The sequence below is a fragment of the Hyaena hyaena genome, unplaced genomic scaffold (genome assembly GCF_003009895.1).
Source record: "Hyaena hyaena isolate Hyena2069 unplaced genomic scaffold, ASM300989v1 scaffold_547, whole genome shotgun sequence".
Taxonomy (NCBI): domain Eukaryota; kingdom Metazoa; phylum Chordata; class Mammalia; order Carnivora; family Hyaenidae; genus Hyaena; species Hyaena hyaena.
Genome location: NW_024081177.1, coordinates 177,075 through 190,560, shown reverse-complemented (window position 1 = coordinate 190,560; position 13,486 = coordinate 177,075). Strand labels below are relative to the sequence as shown.

General features: G+C 51.6%; 1 protein-coding gene across 1 annotated transcript in view; it reads right to left on the bottom strand.

Annotated features, from left to right (window-relative positions):
• Positions 1 to 12,792, bottom strand: part of CCND2 (cyclin D2) — a 30,200-nt gene extending 17,408 nt beyond the window's left edge. Inside the window, exons 1-3 of the mRNA XM_039255756.1 lie at positions 12,322 to 12,792; positions 10,311 to 10,526; positions 7,529 to 7,688 (exon numbers count right to left, since the gene is read on the bottom strand). Of these exons, the coding sequence (XP_039111687.1) occupies positions 7,529 to 7,688; positions 10,311 to 10,526; positions 12,322 to 12,516 (571 nt within the window). The 5' untranslated portion in view covers positions 12,517 to 12,792. The remainder of the gene's footprint in view (positions 1 to 7,528; positions 7,689 to 10,310; positions 10,527 to 12,321) is intronic.
• Positions 12,793 to 13,486: the final 694 nt, after the last annotated feature.

Below are 13,486 nucleotides of genomic sequence, written 5' to 3'. Positions count from 1 at the left end.
GCCTCCTGCTCTGCTGTAGGTCTCTTCCACATGGGCTCACAGGAGTGTTTCTCTGCCCAATAACCTCGTTAGCTTCCCCCTGTGACATTCATAATACAGAGGAGGCAGCCAGCCCATGGCCTTGGGCCCACAAAGGCCCTGGGTGGGAGCATCTGGCAGGGAAGGTCAGGAGCATGTCCCTGGCCCTCCCTTTCCTGTGTCCCAGCCCTCAGATCAGGAAGCACACCTCATACATGCCTGTCTTTGGTTGCCCTGCTGCACGCAAAACCGACTCCCAATTTTAGCAAACTAATTAACTTCTGGAAGCCAGGGGGTGTTTACAGCGTGGTCCTACGGTCCAGCAGGTGCTAAGGTTACGAGAAGGACCGTACCTCCCTTCTTGTTTTGCTAGAAAAATGCTCAAGGGCATCCTCCTAGGGATATGGGGCCCCTGCCTCCCGGAACTGGGGAGCACCCAGGATAAGAACACAGCTACCTCTCAGCAGCTCAGACTGGGGAGTGCTCCCGCGGCAAGAGAAGAGCGGCCTGAAACTGGGCCAGCCACAGTGGTAAACCAGGGTCTCCCTCTAGATCCCTGAGCACCTACCCAGCTCTCCTCTGGGGTAAGTCAAAAGGAGGTGACATTACAACTAAAAACCAGATCCAGACTGTGGGACCTTGGGTGAGTTACTTCCTCCTCCAGCCCCTGGCATTCCATTTGTCTAATAAAGGCTGGGGTTAGATCAGTGTTTTTTGACTTCCAGTTTCGGCTCATTGTTGGGTCATGAACCCCATTTGTGGCTTGTTTTTGTTGCTGTTTAACGGAACAGAACAGGATAGAAAGTATCAGGAAGTAATCATGTAGTAAGAGTAAATATCCTCTTGAGAAACTTTTGTATCGGTCTGATGTACGTTTATTATGTACATCCTGAGTTGTGTTATAAAATGTATTTTCTTTCTTCACAGCTTAGGTCAAAAATTTGGGAGACAGTAGGCTGGCTCATCTTCCAGGTGCCTTCCAGCTCTACTTGGCTCTTCCTTAAGGATCTAGAAGAACCACCCCCGAGAAAAGAACAAGCAAGAATCAATAGAACAGAGCATAGCTTCCATCAGCCAAGAGTCACGAGGCATCTCTCTCCACAGAAACCAGGGCTAGTTCCGCATGGCATCAGGGGCTGCCCCAGGACCAGGCTCAGGGACACCCCCTCTCTGCTGGTAGGGGAAACAGCAGAGGGAAGAAACACCAGAATAAAACATCTAAAGGGTTATGTCCTCATACTAGCTCTAGTTAGCTAACCTCCACACTCAACTATGGAAAGTTTCACCCAGCCCATTCAGCCTCTCCTGGAAACCTCCAACTTTGGCTTGAAAAGTGTTCACCATATCCACTCGGGCAGGGGGCTGGGCAGACAAAATCAAACATCATGGATGCATGCTGTGACCAAGAGTATAGCCACCCAGAAACATCTAAATAAAAAGTACATATACGTATACGGTGTGGTTGAAGTCAAAGGATTCACAGCAAACATTTGTAAACTTTCCCACTATTCGAAGGAAGTGATGTTAAGCAATTCTGTAATACTTTTTCTTAACATTATTCTATTTTAGCAAAAAGAAAATACCAAGTAAAAATCTCTTAGAAATCTCTACATCTCTTGGTCAAAACTACCAACAGGCTGTATCTTGGTGCAGAAGGCATATTCAGGGGTGAGAGTCTCTCTCTACCCTCAGTTGCCCACCCGAAAAGGTAAGAGGTAATGTCCTGAGCCTAACCCGCCCCCCCACCCCCGCCGCCCGCCTTCCTCTGCAGCAGAGTGAGAGGCAATTCATTCATCAGTGATCCATTCCGACAAAGCTATCACAAAGTGTTCCTCCCCGTTCCAGGCAGCATGGATTAACCCCCTGCCCCCAGTTGAAAAGCATAGTAATATAATATACCACGTTGCCTTCTAAATGGCTAAGTACATACTACATGGGTAACTTATTTAAAAAAAGCTTCTCAAAGAAAGGGGATGCTCAAGGGGACTGGAGCATGAAGACACTTAGGAGAACAGTCTCTGACGGCATGGGAAGGATTTGGGTCAAGCAGCTGCAAGAACTGGAAGATGGAGAATGTGGAGGCTGATGACCTACCACCCCCACCAGCCATGTGAAGATGGGCAAGTTACCTGAGCTCTCTGAGCCCCCATTTTCTCACTAGCAAATTAGGAGAATGATACCCACCTCAAAGGGTTGTTCTGAGGACTGAACTAAAATAATCCATGGTTTATAAAAGCACCGTGCTTGGCTCATGGTAAGCAATCAGTGTCATCACCACTACCATTCTGACCACAGGAACCTCCAATGGGACTGTGAAGTGGAATTCTGACTGTTGGACATTCTGTTTAGCATCGGCAGGGATGAGGAGAAAGGTGTCCAGCACCCTGGGCGACAGGTGGATGTGGACAGCAGGCCAACCGCGCCAAGACCACCAAGAAGGGGGGCTCTGTGCCACCTGGAGAATCCTTCCTCTGTCACTTGTGCTGTGTGTCCCAGAAATGACCTCATCGCATCCCCAAAGCCTCATGCTGGTTTGCCAGGAGAGGAAGAAACTGAGGTCCCCATATGATGAACGAAGATAGAAGCTGGCAAAGTGCTCCCCAGTGTGCCCCATATCCACTCAGCGGCAGTTTGACCAGAGCCAAGGAGCAATGCCCACATACCGGAAGCCTCTAACATGACGTCCCCCTCCCCCAGGGAGGGGAGGGGTGAAAGCAAGAGGCACACCTTGGGGGAACCCCACCTCTACTGGTTGCTTACTCATCCATGCAACAGTAGTGGTGAGGTATTAATAAAACCGTAAAACTCATCTGTTTCAAAACACTTCCTTTTACAAGTGAACCAATGAATGCTTGAGAGGTTAAATGACTTGTCTAATGTCCAGAGCTGGGCCTAGGGTTAAGGTCGGGACCTCTAGACTGTGGTCCCAGTACTCTTTATAACTTACCAGAATGTGAATAGGTCCTCAAGGCCACGCCTCCCACATCCCACTAAGGAACACAGGGTGATTTTCCTATCAGAAGTGGAAGGAAAGCCCCCCCAAAGCAAGCCCTGGCTCAGGAGTCAGAGAGCTACATTCTAGCCATGGCACCAGTGAGCTGTGTGGCCTGTACTTAACTTCCAAGACCACCAGAGGCATCCTGGGGGTCCCACTGGGCTCCTTAACCTGGGCAAGGGCAGAGAGGGCTCCATATTCATCAACTTGGTATCTGCCGGTCTTGGTAAAATTTCACTGAAGAAAGAGTTGTGAGCACACAGATCTAAAACCACAGATTAGATGGCCTGCATGTAAGTTTAGCACAGACTGTTTTGGCTACGCTGTGGAGGCCTTGAAGTAGAGGAGCGACTGCCTTGCTTCTGATCACCACTAGGGGGCGGGAGATACTTGGTCTCAGGCTGAAGACCAACAAGGAAGCCCCAGTTACCCATTTCCCCCATCTCCCCCTTCTTCCAACCTGAAGCAAGGTGGAAGGTAAAAAAGCCAGGATCCCAGATGCTCATTGGCCAGCAGTTGGTCACAGCACACAGCACACACCTCACCTACCACCCCTGGAATAGGTTCAGCACACCCTGTCCTAATGGGGAAGGACCATGGTGACGTCGAATGCTAATATAACTCCAAAGGCCTAGGTGGCGAGAGGAAGAGAGGAGATGGCTGGAGAAGAGCAAGCAGCCTGCTCCTCATTCATTTTCCAGCCAGAAGGGAAGTGAGATAACCCTGTCACACTGCCAGTCCCCACGGGGGGCAAGTGCAGAAGAACTGACACTACCGGTTGAACACACCACTTCCCCTCAGCTCCACACCCTGTCAGCTGTGGGGGCAGCAGAGACAGGAAGGTGGCTCAAATTCTTCCCACCTGGCAACCGGCCAGGACAAACCTCCTTTTTGGGATACGCGGCCAACCCACCTACCCTCTCTGGGCCCCGGCTATCATTCTACCTCATGATAGAAGGTCATGAAACACCTTTAGGTAAAGCCAAGGAAGACTGGAAACACAACGGTTATCATCGTCACTGGGGCTCCGAGGCTTGGGCTTTGGGGTGGGGAGCCTTGGGTGGGGCTACTCAAGTGCATGCTGCAAAGAGCTAATAAGCAAAGCATCTTGGGGTGGGGCCCGAGGCAAACAGAGGGAGTTGTAGGGTACCATGCATGGGTAGGGAGGTTAAGCACCTCCACTCACCCCCACACCAAGTTCAAACTCAATACCATTGGCTTTTCTAGACTAACTGGAATCATCTGTTGAGTGTGAGATCATGCATTAAGAATCTTCTAGTGCCAGAGTGGGATCCTGAGTCATCTTAAATGGTCCTTCTTTCATCATTTGCAGACGTGGGGGACTCCACCATCAGACCTACAACCTGGGCTCAGTCCTGCTTCCCCAGGATGAAAAGCTCCAGGAAAGAGAATGCCAGGGGCTGTTAGTTATGAAGGTCTCCTTCTCCCTCCAATGCCTTCACTGACCATGACTGGCCCAGAGAGGAACACCATTAAGGTGGAGGCAGTCTCTCCTGCCAGAAGCCATTTTGAGCTGAGTAGGGAGGGGACAAGAGGGGGAGGGAGGCAAGGGGGGAGGGGGGCATCTCTCTGCCTCGCCACCATCTTACCCTCTAGCCCATAAGGAACCCTGCAGCTTCGCTCCCCTTCCCAAGGCCTCTCTCTGCTCTCTCTTCCCCTTTCACACACACACATGCACTCCCTACACAGACTGAGGAACTACTGCCAGCTCTTTCACAACCAACTTATCCCATAAACTAGCCACACAGCCTCGAGGCTACCGTCTCCTCCAGACCCACTGTAAGCCTGCAAGACCCTGGCTACAGGTGCCCCTTAAGCTTCAAGGCAGAATATTCAGGACTGGGGGGCAAGAAAAGAGGCAAGAGGTGCCAGGAGCAGCCTGGACCTTCTCGGGGTCACCTACCTTTGGTTCTCAGTTACCTGTGCCTGCTACTTGCCGGGCAATCCTAGGCACTCAACCATCTGTCACACCCTGGCCCCCAAATGAGGAATCTCCTCAAACTGGAAGGTGTTTCCTCCAAGAAAAGCAGATCTGGGCTTTTATACTGTCAGGCCAACTGGTATAAAACTGCACATAGTGAGGATTCTATGTCACTTGGTCTCTCCTACAGACTCAGGCACAGATCAAGAAAGAAAAGCCTTGTGAGACAGATCCATCCTCCCGACTCAGGAAACTTCTGAGAAGCCCCCGCTGCTCTGACCAGCCCACACCTAAGGCTTAGTACTTGGCTTGTGGTTTCCATCTGGTTAGAGTTATTCCCTCTATCTTTCCTTACCCCCTGCCCAGAGCTGGTTCATGGCTCCCCCCAGAGGGCAGTCTTCGTGACTTCCTGTGCCACTCTTGGACCTCTGTCCTCAGTGCCCGAGTTCCAACTCCTTATTCTGGCCCCAAAGTTGGCAGCCACCCCAAGGATCTGGGCAAGAAGGCCAGAAGTGGGGGGTGGGGCCCCTAATTTTAGAGAATGGGCCTTTACAGAATCTGGGGATCTGCCTATGCCTGGGTAATTCCACCTACCATCCCTACCCCAATCAGAGATCAGAATGGAGGAATGGATGGACAGACCCCAAAAGATCTGTCAGTCAAGAGACAAGGTCAAAGCAGAACTCTGGCTAACAGCTGGGCAATGGGGGAGCTTGGGGTCAGGGGGTCAGCTGTCCTAGGGCCAGAGAAAAAAAGGACTGGTTGACCCCTCCCCCACAGTGAATCATGACAATGTAGAAGAAGGGACAGCCGGGCCTGGGAGACAAAATGACAAGTCAATGAGGGATTGACCTCTAGGGCCCCAGGCCAGACAGCAAGAGAAGCTAGGAAGCAAAAGAATGGCTAGTGTCTAAAAGGCAGCAAGGTATCCATGGGGGTTATGAAGAATGGCCCCCTCAGGGCTGCAGGAAGGACAGCTTACTCTCTCATAAAGGGGCACAGGATACATTAGCATGGCCATGAGCACGGTCTGGATCTGGAAGGGCAGGACTACAGAAAACCGAGGAGACAAAAATCTATGCCCTAGAATCAAATGTGAGTGGCTGGGAGCCCTACATTCAAGCCAGGGAAGGCGGAGGGCAAGGGGTCCTGCCGAACTGGATTAATTAAGGCAGTTGAAACAGTTAAAAATGGAGACTCTTGGTGGTGGCATTTTCACCAAGAGTACAACACACTATCTTGCACATTCCTTGGTTCCCAAAGTAGCTCTTTGCATATTGTCTCTTTCTGATTTTTGTTTTCCCAACCACCTTGAAAAGGCTGTAAGATCATGTATCAACAGGCGTGTTTTGCAGACGAAGAAGCTGAGGTTCAGAGAGGTTAGGGAGCCTGTCAAGGTCATCCAGTGATAAGTAGCAAAGCCTGACCTTTTGACTGAGAACACAGAGTATATACACTATTGCATATTGTGTGATCCATCTGTACATACTTACAAATAACATGTAACAAGACATTGAAAAAAGTTAACCTAGAGTCCCACCTCTAAATTTCAACAACTCTCAGCAAACTTGGGCTGAACCCTCTGGATACTCCCCACCAATGCCGCTCCCCCCCGCCCCCCGCACCCACCCTGCCCCCAAAACAAAAGATCTGCCCAGACAGTTCTTTACCTATGATGTCTCTCCCCTGGATGATTAAGGTTCCAGGGTCTCTCCCATGGCCACTACCAAGGAAAAACAATGGGAGAAACTGGCCAAGGTTCAGTTTAATCAGACAGTGTCAATGAACCACTGTCTCTAGTTTATTAGGGAAATACAAAGCAAACGGGCCAATATGAACTATGTATCAATTGTGCGATCAACCTGGGGGGCGGAAAGCTTTTAATATGAAAAAGCCACTTGCACTTGCTGGTAAAGGCTGCAACCAATTTCAAAACAGCAGCACTCCCTAAAGGGAGGGCATCAGAACTCAGTGCTCTGAAGGTGAGTCCTTGCTGAGAGCCAGCCAGGTTCACTCCCCCAACCAGCAGCGGGAACGGCTACCGTGCCCTACAGTAAAGAGAACTCCTTCGTCCTCCCTTACTGCTTATCAGGGCAGGCAACGTATTTATCTTGACAGTGTTCCTTTAACCTATATTTGCCCCCACCCCCCAAATTTCCTCTTGGCCTTATCTCCAAGCATCCTTTTCCTCAAAAGATTAAAGATTTAAACACAACCAGAGAGCAGTATATATAATCTTCAAAGAGCACTTTAGACATCATAAAGAATAGTTTAACAGGCACTATTTTTTTTTTTTTTTTGCTTACCACACCTGTCCTCATAAACCATTTATGGGTTTAGTAGAGAAAAAGAATATACCAGCTCAGATAATAAAGAACACACAGCCTGGGCATGAAAACCTTGTACTCCAGATTACTTTGGACCACCCCTGAAACCCTAAGCCCATGCCAGTTAGTTCCCCAGTCGGTCTCCCCCTGACCACCCCGTAAAGGACTCTTCAGCCTATGTCCCCCCCCCCCCCCCCCCCCCCCCCCCCCCCCCCCCCCCCCGCCCCGGCTCCAGTCTGCTCCTACCGGTAGCACACAGAGCAATGAAGGTCTGCGCATGCTTGCGGATCAGAGACAACTTCTCGCTGGGCTGGGGCAGCTTGCGAAGGATGTGCTCGATGAAGTCATGAGGAGTGACAGCTGCCAGGTTCCACTTCAACTTCCCCAGCACCACCAGCTCCCACTCCTGATGAGGGAGGGAGGGAGGGAGAGAAGAGTATAAAACCCAAAGGCTGACCTGGTGTCAGGGAGTGGGGGCTGGGGTCCGGACCAGTTCTAATGATGCTCAGGAGGATGCTGCTGGATCATGAGGTGCCGCCCCCCCCATTTGTCCAACCCCCAACCCCCAGCCTGGAAATCACTGGCATCTCTTCTACCTCGAATGTGAGACTCCACCAAAAACAAGAGCCCAGGTAGCTGTTGCCAAGATTCTTTCTCCTAGTTCCTTTCCTTTCCGGCTCCCCCACCCCCAGCCAACATGGACCTCCAGGCAGTGCTGTTGCCTGCCCACCCAGAAAGCTGACCTTACAAGACACTGCCAAAGTCAATGTGGCCCTTAGGTAGTAATTTATTGTATAGGTCTCTATTGCTGGATTAATAGTCTTTTTAATCCTCATGGGAAAATGATGCACACAGATAAAGCTCAAAATAAGGTTCCTTGGCAACCAATTAGCCTACTTGTAATTGGTGCCAATAAGTGCCATTTTTCTCGGCTTCAAAATGTTCCCCTCGACACATAATGCGTCAGTCTTGGGGAAATGACACTCAGCCCTTTCACCTACACGTTTTATAGACCTTTGTCATCGCCACTGGAGGACCCACAGGGACGGTGATCAGCAGCCCCATGTTGCAGCTGGAGGTGATCGGGGCAAAGTGAAGATGCTTGAGCAAGGTCACAGAACCCCTCAGTCCAAACGCTGAGGGGGGACAGTATGACCTGGTCTCTCATGGGCTTCTCGCCATCGGCCTACCTCGTGAAAATCTTCTTCTCTCCCTTACTGAGATGCATTTGGGGAACTGGGCTCAATGTCAAACAAGCCAAAAAGGAAACCCTAAAAATCTGTGCAGAGGGAAAATAAGCCTATCCATTAATCATCTTCAGGAGAAAGAGGCAGAGACCAGCGTGCCAGTGCACCTTGCTCCCCCAGTCACCCGAAGAACCCCCCGGCTCTCTTCTATTTGCTACACCAGCAACCAGAGCCCCAGTACCCACTCTTGTAGTACTAGGCGGCTGTGGGATCTGAGGGGATTCGCTTACCCCCCCAGAGCCTCAGCTTTCTCTTATGTACTTGGAGGACTCCTGTACATCCCAACTTGTGGGATCAAGAGACAGGGAACGGGGAAAAAGGAAGGGTGTTTGTGGAGCAACATGAATTAGCGTGGCTGGTCCTGGAAAAACTGGGGTGTCCCAAAGAACACCATGACCCCCCATCACGCTGAAACAAATGAGCCAAATGGAAGATTTATTTTCCTGGTTTCCCATTGAGAAAAACAAACTGGTGATGAATTCTAACGATTTTTCCTTTACGTGCTTTATAGTCCCTCCCTTGGCTTTTTTTCAGAGGATTCAGGTATTTTAAAAAAAAAAAAAAACCTGATAAAATTACTAAACAACCAGTGTCTTTTAAGATGGCTTGAAATTCCAGCTCTTTCTTCTTACAAGGGAATGTGAATATAAACCACTCGTCTTGTACTATTATTAAAGGAAGCAGATCTCCCAGAAGAAAGCACCTTTCTGGGCCTCCCGGACCAAACCAGAAGCAGCTGAAATCTGGCAGCGGTTCAAAGGTGAAGTCATTCATGCCCCTCTCTACATTCCCCGCAATTCCTCCCCCATCCTTGCACATGTCTGCCACTAGATGGCAGCACAGCCCCAGAAAGGAAGGTCTCTCACAAAGAGCTCCGTTCAAGGAGCCCTAGCCCTGTGGACTTTGTGCAGGCTTTCCCAGTAAGGAGGGGGAGGGGCGATGAGGAGGGGGCTTTTCCCAACAGTGAAAAGTGTGCAGACCATGGGAGGTGGACCTGGGAGCCACTCTACCATTCCACGCTGCTGCAACATGGACACCTTACGTGATGAGCTGCAGGGAAAATGAGTTAGATCGGGTGGGGAAAAGGTTTGCTGGCAGAAAACCTGAGACAGGACCCCTGTCACCATACTGAGGTCACGGCCACCTGCCCCACCCCCACCCCCCAGAGGAGCTAGGAACCCAGGCCTTAGATTCCTCGAATACAAGGCCAAATTCTGACTTGGCTCAAAAGTCAATGTGCTGATATTTAGTGAACAGCTACTATGTGCAGGTATCTTGAGAGTTTATAGAGAGATAAGACATTACCTTTGAACTCTGGATTCTTAGGAGACACACCGTAACACCCTCGCATCATGGAAACACACTTCCTACCATGTGAGAAGTTGAGCTATTTTCTCGGAATTCAGTGGTTGAAAATTTGGAATTTAATTAAAATGTGGTCACCATGTTCCAAGTCTCCCCTCTACACACACACACACACACACACACACACACACACGCAAGTGCTAATGAATTCCACCAACACAAACGTCGTGGGGATCTTATTTGTGGATGTAGCCTCAGTGCTTAGCACGGTGCCTGACACACAGTAGGAACACACAAAAAAAAAACTCCTATTAAAAGCAGTATCTCCTCTAAATGTGAAAATTCCAGCGATGTGTGGTAACTTGGGATCCTAAGGATTCCTTGAGGGAGCAGTGGGGAGAAGCTTATCAGGACAGGAGACAGCAAGGAGGGAAGGAAGAGCAGAAAGGGAGAAAAGGAGGAAGGTGGGGCATTACCAGCAGCTCCTGAGGCTTGATGGAGTTGTCGGTGTAAATGCACAACTTCTCTGCCGTCAGAGGGATGGTCTCTTTGAGCTTGGAGGCCAGGAACATGCAGACGGCACCCAGGAGCTGCAGATGGGTCTTAGGAGTTGGGACCCCAGCCAAGAAGCGGTCCAGGTAATTCATGGCCAAAGGGAAGACCTCTTCTTCACACTTCTGTTCCTCACAGACCTACAATGGGAGTGGGGAAGGGTTGGGGGGATTGAGGGAATAGTGTCAGGAAAAGATCCCCAAAAAATGAAAAGGCATAACCTATGGAAACGAGCAAAAATATTTCATTTTTGAGTGGGGAGGGGGAGGGGAGTAGACTATGTGATAAGAATACAGATGAGGAAAAAGGGGTAAATCTGAATAGTCCATCCATGCTGGGATATTCCCCAAGAAGGAAAAAAAAAAGGGGTGACTCGAAGACCCGAAGCCAGGAGGCAAACAGACGCGCAGGAGCCGCCGGCTCGGCGACGCTCCCTTTGGCTACTGACTTCTTTGCTCACTCTAACTCGCTCACACTCTCTTTTTTGGATTTCGTCATCTTTTCAAAAAATCAATAAAAATATTCTGGAGGCTCTAAGGGTCTTCTTCTTGGTCTCTTTCGGATCCGCGGACTCTGCTCTATCATTCCCGACAATTGGAAAAAATGTCCGGGGGGGTCCCTGCGGCCCAGGCGCCGCTATTGGGGGGGTGGGTGGGGAGAGGTGGGGAAGAGAGGGGGAGGGAGGAGAGGAGGAAGAGCCGCAGCCTCGGCGGCTGGACTCGGGAGCGTGGGGAGACGGTTTCAAAAAATAATTAAAAATCGAGGAAATATCCTAGAAAAGCCCTTTTGGCGTGAAAACCCCAAAGAGGATCCAGGCTTCCCGAAACGGAGGTTTCGGGTGCCGGAAAGGTCTGTATCTCGACCCCTGGGGCTTTGGATCCCGAGGGGAAACTTGGAGGGGTGAGCGCCGCGGCAGAGTGTCCGGCTGCGGCCCGCAAGGGCAGAAACTGGGGACCGTGGTGACGAGCTGGGGGAGAGGCGAGGAACGGGGAGCCGCCAGAGAGAGGCACGGGGGGCTCTGACCTCCCCTTCAGGGGTGCCCCGACATCCCCCCCCTGCACACACCTCCTCCCCCCTTCCTACCCCACCCAAATCTCCGCAGCGAGGAAACTGGAAAGCCAAACTGTAAGTAACCTTCGTGAGGTGGGGGTTGGGGAAAAGGGCACTATTACAAGTGGGGTGGCCGGGATAATGGGGTGCGAGGGGGGAGCGGGCGACGTTTTCCAGCCTTTCCAACCGGAGTTTGCAAAGCAACATGGCGAAACCACGGCAGGTCCAGAGCTGTGCATACGTGGGCACACGGCTTGCTCGGCAAAGATTTGGAGCAAGGGTAAAGAAGTGGTTCTTTTGGGTTCCCCTAAAACACACGTTTCTTCAATGCGACTTCCGGGGCTCCTGAATTCTCCCGTTCTCTCCTCCCTCCTCCCCCTCCCTCTTTCTCCCCCCCCCCCTTAAGTGCCAACGCGGAGTCGCGACCACATGCGGGGACCTGAGGCTAGAACGAATTTGCTCTGGCTTTGGGGGTGCTGTTTTTCTTTTCTTTTCTTTTTTTTTTTTTTACTTTTGGGTCTCGATTTCACGCTCCTACTCCCTTCTTCGCTGCAACGAAAGCAGCGGCGGTCTCGCAAAAGACAGGTCGAGATGGGGGTGGGAAGAAGCAGCAGCCACATGCAGGCACACGCGCGCGGGATGCTCCCCCACCCCCGCCCCAGGACAGCCTCGTTTATCCCAGATTTTCCTCTTCCTTCCCCCCTCCCCCTCCCCCAGTTAGTTCTGCATCCTTCAAGGAACAGAAATGAAGCCACGCGTCTCGCCCAAGGGCGCGGGGTAACCTCGCGCCCAGGAGCGGGGAGGCGAGCGCGGAGCCTGCCCTCTCCAAGTTTTAGGGTCCCTGCGCTGGGGTGGGGGGCGCAAGTGTCCTATCTGCAGACCTACCTCCAGCATCCAGGTGGCCACCATCCTACGCATGTAGGGCTGGATGTCCTTCTGCACACATTTGAAGTAGGAGCACTGGGGAAGGTAGCGCTCCTCGATGGTGAGCAAGTTCTGCAAAACGCGGTCATCGTAGAGCAGGTTGGTGTCCGGCACGGCCCTGCGGACCGGGTCCACCTCGCAGCACAGCAGCTCCATGGCCAGCCGGGTGCCCGCTCGCTCCCCTGCTTTCTCCGGACTGGAAAAGTTGGGGGGTTTTGGGAGGGGGGAGGGGAGAGGGTTCCCCTTACCTCCTTCCTTTGGCTAAATAGGGGGTTTTTGGAAGAGGAGTTATGGGGCAGAGGGAGAGAGGCTGGGGGAGAAGAGAGGGAAGGGACGGGCGGCGGGAGAGAGAGCCTCGGAGGCTGCTGACTCTGCCTGCCCTCCCCTTCAAACTTGTCTCGCTCTCCCCTGCTCGCTCGTCTCTGCTCTGCGAGGCAGTGACGCAAACTGGCTGAGCAGTTAGCTCTCCTCCCTCTCGCCTCGCTCCCCTCTCCGGTTCCTCCTCCCCTTCCCTCCCCTCCCGTTCCTCCCTCCTCCTTTCAATCTCTCCTCCCTCCCTCCCTCCTTTCCCCTCTTGTTATTAAGGAGAACAGCAGCTGGCCCGACCTAACTTCAAACGCGGTCCCCCGCCCCCCCACCCCTCTCCTTAGCTCTCCGAGGCCCTCTCCCTCTGTCCAGCCCGGCATGCCAGGGGCCCCGATAGGGGAACCCACAAAAAAAAAAATACACCGATTCCTCCTTAGTCCCTCCAATTTCGCATATTCTATAGGTTGTATCATGCCAAAATACGACCCTCCAACTTTGGCTTTTAAAAAATTGATCCCTACAGTCCTGCCCCAGTATGTGAGATCCGAGAATGACGGGGAGATTACTTGAAGATGGGGTGGGCTCCTGCAATTTTGAAACAGATCCCTTAAGTGAAAAATAAGGAGGGCGATTTTAGAAAATAGGAAGCTCGGATATCCAGAGATAAAGGTTATGTCCCGGACGTTTAAGTTCCTGATCACTGCTAGGCTGTTTCAAAAGCCCAATTAAAGGGACCAGAACAAGGTACCCCCCCCAGCCCCCACCTCCGCATTAGTGTGTGGAGACGCAGAAGAGGAAGGGGTGGGTGTGAGGAGGGAGG